The sequence below is a fragment of the Hemitrygon akajei genome, chromosome 2 (genome assembly GCF_048418815.1).
Source record: "Hemitrygon akajei chromosome 2, sHemAka1.3, whole genome shotgun sequence".
NCBI lineage: Eukaryota > Metazoa > Chordata > Chondrichthyes > Myliobatiformes > Dasyatidae > Hemitrygon > Hemitrygon akajei.
Genome location: NC_133125.1, coordinates 8,475,423 through 8,488,863, shown reverse-complemented (window position 1 = coordinate 8,488,863; position 13,441 = coordinate 8,475,423). Strand labels below are relative to the sequence as shown.

The window sequence follows — 13,441 nt, the reverse complement described above, 5'->3', positions numbered from 1 at the left end:
TAAATGAGAAAACTCACTTTTTTAAGAGACACAGATGAAAGATTACTCAGTATCTCAGCAGTAGTGGGAAGGGTGAGGAATTTCAGGTTTCTGGGTTTCAATATCTCTTACGATCTATCCTGGGCTCAACATATTGATGCAGTTACAAAGAAGGTATGACAGTGGCTATATTTCATTAGGAGTTTGAGGGGATTTGGTATGTCACCAAAGACACTCACAAATGTCTACGGATGCATTCTAATTGGTTACACCACCATTTGGTATGGAGGGGAGACTGCAGAGGATCGGAGGAAGCTGCAGAAAGTTGTAAGCTCCACCAGTTCCATCATGGGTACTAGGTTCCCCAGCATCTCGGACACCTTCAAAAGGCAATGCTCCAAAAAGGCAGCATTTATTATCAAGGACCCCCATTTACCTAGGACATGCCCTCTTCTCATTTGCTACCATCAGGGAGGAGGTATAGGAGCCTGAGGACACACACTTCATGTTTCAGGAACAACTTCTTCCCCTCTGCTATCAGATTTCTGAATGGACAATGAACCCATGAACACTACCTCAGTATTTTTTCTTGCATACCTATTTATTTTTATATGTATTATTGTAGTTTATATTTATTACAATTTAAATGGCTATATATATGAACCTAAGACTTTTACACAGTACTATGGTGCAAAATCTTTCAGTTATTCCCACTCACAAACCTCTGACAACCATCGCAGTTTAACTTTGTGGTATTGACTTGTTGTTTATACAATAATTAATTTTCAGTTTTGATTCTCACCATAGACGCATCTCACCCCAATGTATCACAGCTTGGTGTGGCAACTCCTCTGCCTGTTATGGCAAGAAACTGCAAAGAGTTGTGAGGACAGCTCAGCATATCATAGAAAGTCTATGCTTCTACCTGCCTCGGTAAACCAGATGCCACTCACCCAGGATAACCTGTCACCTCCCCCTCCCATTGGGCAGAAGATGCAAAAAGCCTGAATGCATGTAGCATCAAGCTCAGGTACAACTTCTACCCTGCCATTATCAGATTCTGAAGGGACCCTTAGAACAATAGGATGGGCTCATATCTACCTCTTATGACCTTGCACTTTATTGTCTACCTGCACTGCACCTTCTCTGTAACTGTTATACTATATTCTGCACTCTGTTATTGTTTTACCTTGTACAACCTGTATGTACCACTGCAATGAATTGAACTGTATGAATCTCATGATGCATTCTTCTCTTTAAATATAACACTCGTCCCTCAATCTCTTTGACCCAGGGCATGTAGAAGCAACAGGACTGGGACTGCCAGACTGGGTAATAGCTTCTTCCCTCAGCCTGTGAGATTAATGAATCTCTCAGCCTGTCACTGCTGAGGTGTCGTCACTAAGACATCAACTGTTAACCCTTTACTGTACTGCTTACCTGTTCTTCCCACTATATGCATATAGACAATAGACAATAGGTGCAGGAGTAGGCCACTCAGCCCTTCTAGCCAGCACCACCATTCACTGTGATCATGGCTGATCATACACAATCAGTATCCCATTCCTGCCCTCTCCCCATATCCCTTGACCCCGCTATCTATAAGAGCTCTATCTAACCCTCTCTTGAATGCATCCAGACACTTGGCCTCCACTGCCTTCTGGGGCAGAGCATTCCACATATCCACCACTCTCTGGGTGAAAAAGTTTTTCCGCATCTCTGTTCTAAATGGCCTACCCCTTATTCTTAAACTGTGGCCTCTAGTTCTGGACTCACCCATCAGCGGGACCATGCTTCCTGCCTCCAGTGTGTCCAATCCCTTAATAATCTTATATGTTTCAATCAGATCCCCTCTCATCCTTCTAAATTCCAGTGTATACAAGCCCAGTTGCTCCAATCTTTCAACATATGACAGTCCCGCCATTCCGGGAATTAACCTTGTGAACCTATGCTGCACTCCCTCAATAGCAAGAATGTCCTTCCTCAAATTTGGAGACTAAAACTGCACACAATACTCCAGGTGGGGTCTCACCAGGGCCCTGTACAACTGCAGAAGGACCTCTTTACTCCTATACTCAATTCCTCTTGCTATAAAAGCCAGCATGCCATTAGCTTTCTTCACTGCCTGCTGTACCTGCATGCTTGCTTTCATTGACTGATGTACAAGGACACCTAGATCTCGTTGTACTTCCCCTTTTCCTAACTTGACTCCATTTAGATAGTAATCTGCCTTCCTGTTCTTGCCACCAAAGTGGATAACCTCACATTTATCCACATTAAACTGCATCTGCCATACATTTGCCCACTCACCCAACTTGTCCAAGTCACCCTGCATTCTCATAACATCCTCCTGACATTTCACACTGCCACCCAGCTTTGTGTCATCAGCAAATTTGCTAATGTTACTTTTAATCCCTTCATCTAAATCATTAATGTATATTGTAAACAGCTGCGGTCCCAGAACCGAACCTTGCGGTACCCCACTGGTCACAGCCTGCTATTCTGAAAGGGACCCGTTAATTGCTACTCTTTGCTTCCTGTCAGCCAGCCAATTTTCAATCCATGTCAGTACTCTGCCCCCAATACCATGTGCCCTAATTTTGCCCACTAATTTCCCATGTGGGACTTTATCAAAAGCTTTCTGGAAGTCCAGGTACACTACATCCACTGGCTCTCCCTTGTCCATTTTCATAGGATGGCCTGCAGATAATGAACCCTGAGCTGAACTGAAAATAGACTGTGACGATTTTGGGTTTTATATTCTGTTTTTTTACTCATTCTTTCTTGTCGCCATTTGCATGGTTTTTTTTTTTGTGGGGCGGGGGATTTGATGTTTCTGTTGCTGTTTACATGATTCGTTTTTTTTTGCTCACGGTGGGTGGGGGTTGATGTTTTTCTTTGGACAGGCTTTGTTTGTTTGGTGGCCGTCTGGGGAAGCTGAATCTCAAGGTTGTATACTGCATACATTACTTGATAGTAAATGTACTTTGAATCCTTTATTAACTTATTTATGGTAGTATTTTGTTTAATGTGTTGAGTGTGATAAATGTTTTGTGGGTGCACCGTGGTCTGCAGGAATGTTATTTTGTTTGGCTGGATATGTTATGGAAGTTTTGTTTCACTTTTTTTTTAAGAAAAGTTGTTTGAGTGTTACTGAATCTTCTTTGGCTATGTTTGTATGTTTAATCTGATGGAAGGTTCTGGAATACAAACTGTTCCTAACGACCATTCAGGGTACTCACATTTAAGTAATTTCTTTAACACCTTCAGCCACTAACCAACCCCACAATACCCCCAACCACCAGTACTTTATCATTTCCTGTCAGGGTCACTTTATGTACAGACACTCCTGTGCCTTGTGTCACTTTCTGGACATGCAATCAACCTATGCACAGCACATAAGCTATCTTCTGTAATAATAATTATAGATTTTTTAAAATTATTGATTTCATCATCTTATTGTGTTTTTTTGTGCTGCACCCGATCAAGAGCAACAATTAATTTCTTCTCCTTTACATTTGTGTTGGGAAATGGCATTAAACAATCTTGAATATTTATAGTATGTGTAACCCTGGTCTCCACCATTTCAGCTTTGCTCAGTACAGTCTCAGCCACCCTTATTATGTGGTCTCTTGAGGGAAGATGATTTGAAATGGTGATACTGCATCATGCTTGCGTGGGCTCTAGCAGGCTATCACTTTGAGAGTGCCATCCTTCCTGTTTGCAATGACTGCATTCACTCGTGGGATCTGGACACGCAGCTCTTTTTAACCACACCGACCACAAGTTGAACTGCCAAGCTGAAGCTGGAGACTTCAAGCTGAATGAGGAGGAATTTGAAAGGCCTCGATAGGACGAACGCAGAGAGTTTGTTTTCTATGGTGGTGGAGTCTAGGATCAGAGGGCACAGTCTCAGAATAGAGGGATGTCCAGTTAGAACGGAGATGAGGAGGAATTTCTTTATCCAGAGGGTGGTGAATCTGTGGAAACCAGGTGATGGGGTATACTTAAAGCAGAGCTTGATAGGTTCTTGATTAGTCAGGGCTTCAAAGGTTACGAGACGACAAGAGAAAGGGTTGAGAGGGATAATAATTCAGCCATAATGGAAGGGCAGAGCAGAATCGATGGGCCGAAAAACCTGATTCTGCTCCCTGCAGTGAGTTGTTGGAGAGAGTGCTGGAGCTGGACTTGTCGTGCACTGTGTTGTAGCTGTTTCAGCCACCCGGGTGGTGCACGGTCCATCAAATGGTGGACATGACTGGCTTGGATCTTTTTCTTGTGATTGCAAGACCCTGTTGGATGTTGGTAATGTAGAATATTCACTGGTTCATTAGGGAGACTGATAGTGTGGGAGCTGCATTGCTTTGGTTGCTGAGTAGACAAGGCCCTCGTGTGCTGCTGGAACCCATACTGGGTTGTGGGCAGTCCCCTCCTGTCAGCGCTGCTCTCCAGTGTTGGCTCCTGGGAAGCCAAGCTGGATTGCGTTCATCTGTGGCTGCAAATGAGGAACTGCTGCGGCTTTTTCTTGCAGAAACGTGGCTCCAAGACAACATACACACACCATCAATCTATAGGCCATGACACACAGGGACTTGGGCTACATTATATATTTTGTAACTGTATATTTTTCTTCCATCATAATCCTATGTGCGATATTTGCCGTGTGCTCTGTGTGGCTGTTTTGCACATTGGCCCCAGAGGAACACTGTTTCATTTAGCTATATTCCTGTATTTGGTCGAATGGCAATTAAACTTGAACTTCAAATTAAACTTTCCAAATCACTTTTTCTACATCACACTACAAACATTTGCCCATATTGTATAGCTCATATTGCATTTAAGAACAAAAGTTAAAAAAAATCTTCTAAACAACCATTGCTGTGTTGGGAAAAGAGAAGTAAATTTACTTAATATCACAATCATAGCTATAGATTAAAAATAAGGAAAATATGAAACCCAGTTGAGGAGACCACCTGGCATATAATGTATTATAACATGACCATCTAGGTATTATAAGGTGACCACCAGATATTATAAAGGTGGCCACCACGGTAAGCTTGTTGTTCATGCAACAGTACGCACATGCAGACGTTATGTTATTTTTCTCAGATTTCTGGCTAGGCATATGAATGGCTACGTGTGTAGAGGCTCTGGTTTAGTTGTCAATGAAACAGCTTAGTGTTAAGGCAGGAAAATAAAATGTTCTTGACGGGAGGCAAAGCAATTTTTGTAATCCTGTTAAATCACCCCAGCACACGACGTGTTTGAATTTCGTCAACAGGATCTCATGCAGAATGACTCTCTACACAGCAAGCAGTTAGCTTTAACCCTTTGAGTACAGGTAGCAGGTTTCCACTTTAACACAAATTTTGCGTTTTTGAGATATTGTTTGCCTTACTTTTAGAATTTCAAATAACCTCAAAACAATTTGTTTTGTAAAACATTTATTTTAATGATCTTTTTAATGTTGCAAGTTTATAACAGCCAGTCACTAGATCACGTTGTCACATACACCTCTGTGTGCATTGAAAATCTGTGCTGACATTGTGGCATTGTAGGCATGTCACCTGCGTACATATGTCATTGTGCAAGTCACAAAGCTGATGCTTGAAATGATCATTCTGTGCAACTAACCAGACAAATGTCTGGCTCTCATTAGTTGGGGGATTGAGCTCAAGAGCCACAAGGTAATGTAGCAGCTCTATAAAAACTTGGTTAGACCACACTTGCAATATTGTGTTCAGTTCTGGACACTTCATTATAGGAAGAATGTGGAAGCTTTAGAGACGGTGCAGAGGAGATTTGCCAGGATGCTGCCTGGACTACAGGGCATGTTTCATGAAGATAGATTGAGTGAGCTAGGGCTTTTCTTTTTCGAGACAAGGAGGATGAAAAGAGATCTGATAGAGCGATAAAAGAAAAAAGTGGACAGCCAGAGATTTTTTGTCAGGGCAGAAATGGCTAATTCAAGGGGGCATAATTTTAAGGTGACTGGAGGAAAATGTAGTCGTGGGGCGGGTGGATGTCAGAGGTAAGCTCTCTGTGTTACACAGAGAGTGGTTAGTGTGTGGAACACCCTGCCAGGGGTGGTCCAGGAGATAGCTACATCAGGGACATTTAAAAAGCTCAGAATGGAGTGTTATGTTGGAGGAAAGGCTTTGATTGATCTTTGAGTAGGTTAAATGTTCAGCACAACATTGTATGCCGAAGAGCCTGTACTGTGTTGTACATAAATGTCTATGATTAAATGGAATGAATAGTCTTTGGTTGGTACATTGAAACACCTACAGTTTTCTCATTTACACTATAATAATGTCCAGCTGGGTAGGGAATAACAATGGGGAAATGCGTTGTGTGCAAAAATAGATTATCTCAGCAATTTTCAGAAGAAAAACAAATGTCATTGGAAATTAAAATAGATGCCTTTTGACTTCTTTTCTCAAGGGCACCTGAGTTTATACTTCGGTTTGAAATACGAAAAAAAATCTCACTCTAAAGGATATAAACATTGTCTGGAATGGTGTCATGCTACACCCGTATGGAGGTCAGCACAGTACGACTTCACATTGAAATCTGTCACAAACACCTAATTTTGTCGGTATCATTAATGTAGGGTTCTCCAAGAGGACAACAACCTTGTCATGGTTTGGAGGCTTGCTTGTCTCTATAGCGTCAATGACCTGGAGAGCTATGTTAGCTGGGGTCAGGGCTTTATGCTTTGACTCTTGGTAGGGTCACCCATGCCAAACAGGTCAAAGGGTAGAGGTCAGACTAAGAGTGGTCCACTGGTCCTCCAGGTTTGGCGGCTCAGCTCAGGGCTAACAACCCCGATTGGCAAAACAAAATTGTTACAGAAGCAGCAATGAAGAATCCTACATCTGAGTGTGACAGTATTCCTGGGACTTGCATGACTGACCGTAATGAAAATCAAGAGGAAGCTACTGACATGAAGGACACCCTGAACACCACCAGAGATGGAGGACCTTAATGCCAGTGGTGTAACAGGTAGGAGGTCTAATGTAGGGTGTGAGTACATTGTGTGGGATAAGCACATGGATGACTACTGCATCAGATAGCTGAACTCTGACAAAGTGCCAGAGCACTGCAGAGTGATCTCATTCTCACCTCTAGCCTTTAACTAATAGATCAATGAAATTTCAATTCTTCTTGATAAAGAGTGGGATGAAAATGTGACTTAAACATATTGGCTCTAATTAGGAAGACTGGGCTTGTTTATGGATGTGGTTTGATTTTTTTTTGGAAAAGTGAATACAGAAAGTATTAATAACTTTCTTAAATTTGTTCACTCCAATATTACATCCAATAAGATGTAAGAAAATGTTCCTGAAACACATTGGCTCTACTTAGGAAGGCAATGTGTGGTTATGGTTGTGTTTTCATCATTTATTTTTTTGAAAAATGAATTAAGTTTCACTGACAGAAAAGTAACAAGGCTTTATTTGGGATCCACCACACTCTAAATCAGGGGTTCCCCGCCTGGGTCCATAGACCCCTGGTTAATGGTAGGGGTCCATGGCATAAAAAAGTTTGGGACTCATGTTCTATATTAAAGTGAGGCAAAAAATTACTTGAGGAGCAAATTGTCAAATTTTGAGAGAGGGAACATGAAATAGTCCTGTGTCATTCCAACTGTTACAAAGTATGTGCATGTGATTTAGATAGATTTTGCCACAGAATGATGAACTCTAACTACTTTAAAACTTACTTCTAACAAATTCAAATTGTTCTAAAACAATTGTTGTTCTCTTTACATTGTTAAAGAGCATTGTTCTTTAATAATGAAAAGCTGATGGTTATTAGTATGGATAAAGAGAGTATGTTTCCATTGGTTGTGCTCTCATAATTTATGTTTTTGAAAAATGAAAGAAGAAGGTATACATAATATTTTTCACTTCAATATTCCGTCCAATAAAATGTAAGGAAGTATTATTGAAGCATGTTGGCTCTACTTAGGAAAACATAGCTTATTTATGGATGTGTGTTGATTTTTTTTTGAAAAGTGAATAAAGAGAGACATCGAAAACGTTAATTTTGTTCGCTTGAATATTCTGTCCAATAAAATGTAAGAAAATGTGTCTGAAACACATTGGCTCTACTGAGGAAGAGATAGCTTGTTTATGGATCAGTATATTCTAGTTTACATACTGAGTAGATGATTCCACACCAATCACTTCCTTTGTGGTTTTATTTAAGATGTTATGTATTCTGGCTTGTTAAATTCATTGCTGTACATCAAAAGTTTTACAGAGAGTTTTGGTGTTTGTAAATTTTGCTGGTCATTTTAGACTCTCATAGATCAAGTACTTTAAGTGATATCCAATTATTTGAGTAAGCAGCTGAAATGACTTGAGATTATCACTAAAGGGGCAATATCAGTTATCATTTCCAGCATCTGCAGAATCACGTGTTTAATATTAGTTATTATCCTATTTTCAAGCAGTTTTTGCTTGTTCTCTGCATATTGATGGTTTGAAATGTGATTTATCTGGAAGAAACCTGCACTGATAGGGTAGATTACTGCAGCAGTCATTAGCAGAGCAGCCTTCCGTCTCACGGTACTTACAGGTATTTTATGATTCCTGATCATATTATCAAACTCTTCATTAATTTTTTTGTATTTTTCTTCAGTGCGTGGGGTGAGCGCATAAGAGGAGTCAGGATCAGGGCTGTCACAGCCTTTGTTTTCTTTCTTGTTCAATGCCTGCCAGATTCAGAGAAATATCAGAAGTAAAATAAAGGAGGGCCCTTGTACTTACACACAATCTTTGCCTGCTGATCATTAGATCAATATCTTCATTTATCTTTCTGCCCTTCTCATCAGACTCAGGGCTGTGACTCACTGAATCGTCTGCGTCTGGGTCTGGGCTGTCACACCCATTTAGGCCCTTCTTTCTCAGTGTCTGAAATACATAATTTGTAAAGTTCAAACCTCCACACTGCTTATAAGGGCATAGCGGAAGAAAGGGTTTTTAAACTCTGAGGGATTTTGATAAATTTTACAGTCCATTTAAGATCAATGAAGGTAACTCAATACAGAATGAAAAGAAAAACAAACTGAAGCTACTAGCTTAAAGAGAAGTAGGATTTCCAGGTAGCTGATCATTTTAATTCCACTCCCCATTCACATTCTGATATGTGGGTCCTTGGTGTCCTCTTCTGTCACCATGAAGCCATTCTCAGATTGGAGGAACAACACCTCATATTCCATTGAGGTACCTCCTGTATATATATGCACAGTATTGTATTTGTCAACATGGAGCAGTGAGTGAGTTTGTAAATCTGGTGGGAGCGAGGTATATTAGGAGTGGCAAAGGTGGAGTGCCACAGAAGGGGTGTGGAACAGGTGACAGAGAAGGAATGCCAGGGGCAGAGGGGTGGCGTGGGTACATACACATTTTGCCCTGAGACACCTAGCAATGTCATTTGGTTCCAAACAATTGGTTTATTGATCATAACAGAATGTCTCTCTGGTGCTTCCTTTTCCCAACCATGATTCCCTTCTCCCTGTCCCCTTCCCACTCTCAGTCCACAATAAGATCAATATCAGTATTAGGGTTATAGTTACTCATGAATGTCATGAAATTTGTATGCTTTTGTGGCAGCAGTACAGTGCAATACATAAAGTTACTACAGTACTGTGCAAAAGTCTTAGGCAGCCGAGCTCTATATACAAATTGTGCCAATGACTTTTGTATAGTACTGTAGCCTCCAACCTGATGGCATGAACATTGAGATTTCTCTAACTTCTGGTAAAACTTTTTCTCCTTCCTCCTTCCCTTTTCTTCATGTGCCCTCTCTGGCCCCCTTCTTACCTCTTCTCTTGGCCTGCCCATCACTTCCACCTGGTGCCCCCCTTCCCATAGTCCACTCTCCTCTCCCATTGGTTTCCTTCATCTCAGCCCTTTACCTTTCCACCTTCTCACTCCCAGGAGCTCCCAGATTCTTACTTCATTCCTCCTCCCCCACCCAGCTGACTTCACCTATCACCTTCTAGCGTGTCCTCTTCCTTTCCCACTTCACCTCCGTATTCTGGAACCTTCCCCATTTCTTTTCAGGGCTGATAAAGTCCTGGAGTATCGACTATTTAGTTACTTCATTAAATGCTGCCTGACCAGCTAAATTCCACCAGAGTTTTGTGTGTGTTGCTCTGGATTTCCAATAACTGCAGAATCTCTTGAATTTATCTTCAAAATGGTGCAGGCAAGTGCTAATCATTTTTAGATGACTATACTTATATCCATCAGAATAATCTAGTACTACTTTTATAACTCCATTCTTTTCGACTAGCTGCACACAACTGAAACAGTCTTTCTCTATCTCAGGGTTACTTGATATTGGCTTCATTGACTGGATGTTAAAATACAAATTTAAGCTTTAAAAGTGATTATTTCTTCCCCTTATCATTGGTTTCAAACACGACTTTCTAGAAATAATCAATGCAGTAATTGGCTATAGAAAAAGTACAAGAATGTTATCTTATATTTGAGATACCCATTCCTCTGACCATCAATGTTTCCTTTTTGACCTTCAGTTTTTTTCTGACAACACCACTGTCATTGGCCAAATCAAAGCTGAAGACAAATCAGCATATAGGAGGGTGATTGAAAGTCTGGTAGAGGGGTGCCACAATGACAACTTCTCGTCCAATGTCAGCAAGACCAAGGAGATGATTATTGACTTCCAGAGGAGAAAACCAGAGGTCCATGAGCCAGTCCTCATCAGGGTATCAGAGGTGGAGAGGGTCAGCAACTTTAAGTTCCTCAGCGTTATCATTTTGAAGGACCTGTCCTAGTTCCAGCACTTAAATGCCACTATAAAGAAAGCTCAGCAGCACCTCTGCTTCCTCAGTTTGTGAAGATTCGGCATGTAATTTAAAGCTTTGACAAATTCCTATTGATGTGTGGTGGACAGTATGTTCACTGGTTGCATCACAGCCTGGTATGGAAACACAATGCCTTTGTATGGAAAAGCCTACAAAAAGTAGTGGATATAGCCCAGTCCATCATGGGTAAAGCCTGTGGAGCACTGTCGCAGGAAAGCAGCATTCGTCAACAAGGAGCCTTACCATCCAGGCACATTCTCGTCTCACTGCTGCCATCAGAAAGGTGGTACAGGAGCTTCGGCCCCATATCGCCAGGTTCAGGAACAGTTATTACACTTCAACCATTAGGCTCTGGAACCAGAGCAACTTCACTTGCCTCATCACTGAAATGTTCCCACATCCTATGGACTCACTTTCAAGGTCTCTTCAACACCAGCACCACATAGTACATCCAAGACCATATACAAGTTTGCTGATGACACCACTGTCGTGGCCATGTCAAAGGTGGTGATAAATCAGCATACAGGAGGGAGATAGAAAATTTGGCTGAGTGGTATAACAAGAACAACCTCTTACTCAATGTCAATAAGACCAAGGAACTGGTGGTGGATCTCAGGAGAGGGAAACCAGAGGTCCATGAGCCAGTGCCTCTACTCCCACAGGAGTCTGCAGAGATTTGGCAGGTCATCAAAAACCTTGACAAACATCTGTAAATGTGTGGTGAAAGGTGTTCTGACCGGCTACATTATGGCCTGGTATGGAAACACCAATGCCTTTGAGTGGAAAATCCTACAAAAGGTAGTGGATTTGGCCCAGTACATCACATGTAAAGCCTTCCCAACCACTGAGCACATCTACATGAAATGTTGCTGTAGAAAAGCAGCATCCATCATCAAAGATCCTCACCACCCAGGCTATGCTCTTTTCTCACTGCTGCCACCAGGTAGAAGGTACAGAAGCTTCAGGACTCGCACCACAGGTTCAAGAACAGTTACTACCCCTCAACCATCAAGCTCTTGAATGAAAGAGGATAACTACACTCATTCTACTTCGAGTGTTCCACAAATGATGGTCTCACTGTAAGGACTCTTTATCTTGTTATTTCATGATTGTTATTTGTTGCTATTTATTTATATTTGCATTTGCACAGTTTCTTGTTCATTGATCCTATTTATAGCTACTCTTCTACAGATTTGCTAAGTATGCCTACAGAAAAAGAATCTCAGGGTTGTATGTGGTGACATGTATGTACTCTGATATAAACTTTACTTTGAACTTTTTCATGCCATGTTCTTGATATTTATTGCTTATTTATTATTATTTATTTTCTATTTGTATAGTTTTGTTGTCTTTTGCATATTGGTTCTTTGTTCATCCTGTTGGGCATGGTCTTACATTGCTTCTATTTTTCTTGGATTTACTGTGCATGCCTGCAAGAAAATGCATCTCAGGGTTGTATATGGTGACATGTGTGTACCTGTTAATAAATTTGCCTTGAACTTTGAACACCTCCCAGATGAACTAAATGCCTTTTATCCACACTTTGTATGGAAGAATACCACTACAACTATGTGGATCACTGCAGCAGCTGATGACCCTGTGATCTCTGCCTTAGAGGCCAACGGCAGAACGTCTTTCTGGAGGGCATTGATGGTGTACCTGGTAGAGCATTGAAAACCTGTGCCAACCCCCGGGAAGGAGTGTTCAAGGACATCTTCAATCTCTCACTGCTGCAGTTGGAGGTTCCCAGCTGCTTCAAAAGGATTATGACCATACTAGTACCCAAGAAGAGCAGGATGAGTTGCCTCAATGACTTTCACCTAGTGGCATTTACATCTACTATGATGAAGTGCTTTGAGAGGTCGGTCATGGCCTGAATCAACTGCTTAAGCAAGGAAATGAACCTGCTGCAATTTGTCTGTCGCCACAATAGGTCTACAGCGGATGTAATCTCAATGGCTCTTCACGAAGCCTTGGATTACCTGGACAATTGCAATACCTATGTCAGACTGCTGTTTATTCACTACGGCTCAGTATTCAACACAATTATGCCCTCATTTCTAATCAATAAGCACCAAAACCTTGACTTCCTCACCGGGAGACCACAGTCTGTGTGGATTGGAATTATCATCTCCTCTTCGCTGACAATCATCACTTGTGCACCTCAAAGATACGTACTTAGACCACTGCTCTACTCTCTCTAAACCCTTGACTCTGTAGCTAAGCACAGCTCAAACACCATCTATAACTTTGCTGATGATGCAGCTATTGTTGGCAGAATTTCAGATTGTGATGAGGAGGCGTACAGGAGTGAGATATACCAGCAGGTTCAAAAGAGTTGCAACAACAACCTTGCACTCAACATCAGCAAGACCAAGGAATTCACTGTAAACTTCAGGAAGAGTAATTGACGGAACCCACACCAGTCCTCATTGAGGGGTCTGTCGTGGAAAGGGTGAGCAGTTTCAAGTTCCTGGATGTCAACAACTTTGAAGATCTATCTTGGGTCCAACATATTGATGTAAATACAAAAGAGGCACAACAGTGGCTACATTTCATTAGGTGTTTGAGGAGATCTGATACATCATCAATGACACGTGCAAATATCTACAGATCTAA

The 13,441-nt window shown here is 41.4% G+C and overlaps 1 protein-coding gene across 16 annotated transcripts in view; it reads right to left on the bottom strand.

Moving 5' to 3' along the window:
- mef2cb (myocyte enhancer factor 2cb) overlaps positions 1-13,441 on the bottom strand; it is a 297,090-nt gene that overhangs the window by 69,186 nt on the left and 214,463 nt on the right. For 9 of the 16 annotated variants that reach the window (XM_073066805.1, XM_073066881.1, XM_073066821.1 and 6 more), the window contains one exon: positions 8,757-8,900. The exons of 3 other annotated variants lie outside the window; for them this stretch is intronic. In XM_073066805.1, coding sequence (XP_072922906.1) covers positions 8,757-8,900 — 144 coding nt within the window. Of the gene's footprint in view, positions 1-8,563; positions 8,702-8,756; positions 8,901-13,441 lie in introns of all 16 variants that reach the window. 4 more of the 16 variants (XM_073066857.1, XM_073066897.1, XM_073066874.1 and 1 more) reach the window with 2 other exon arrangements.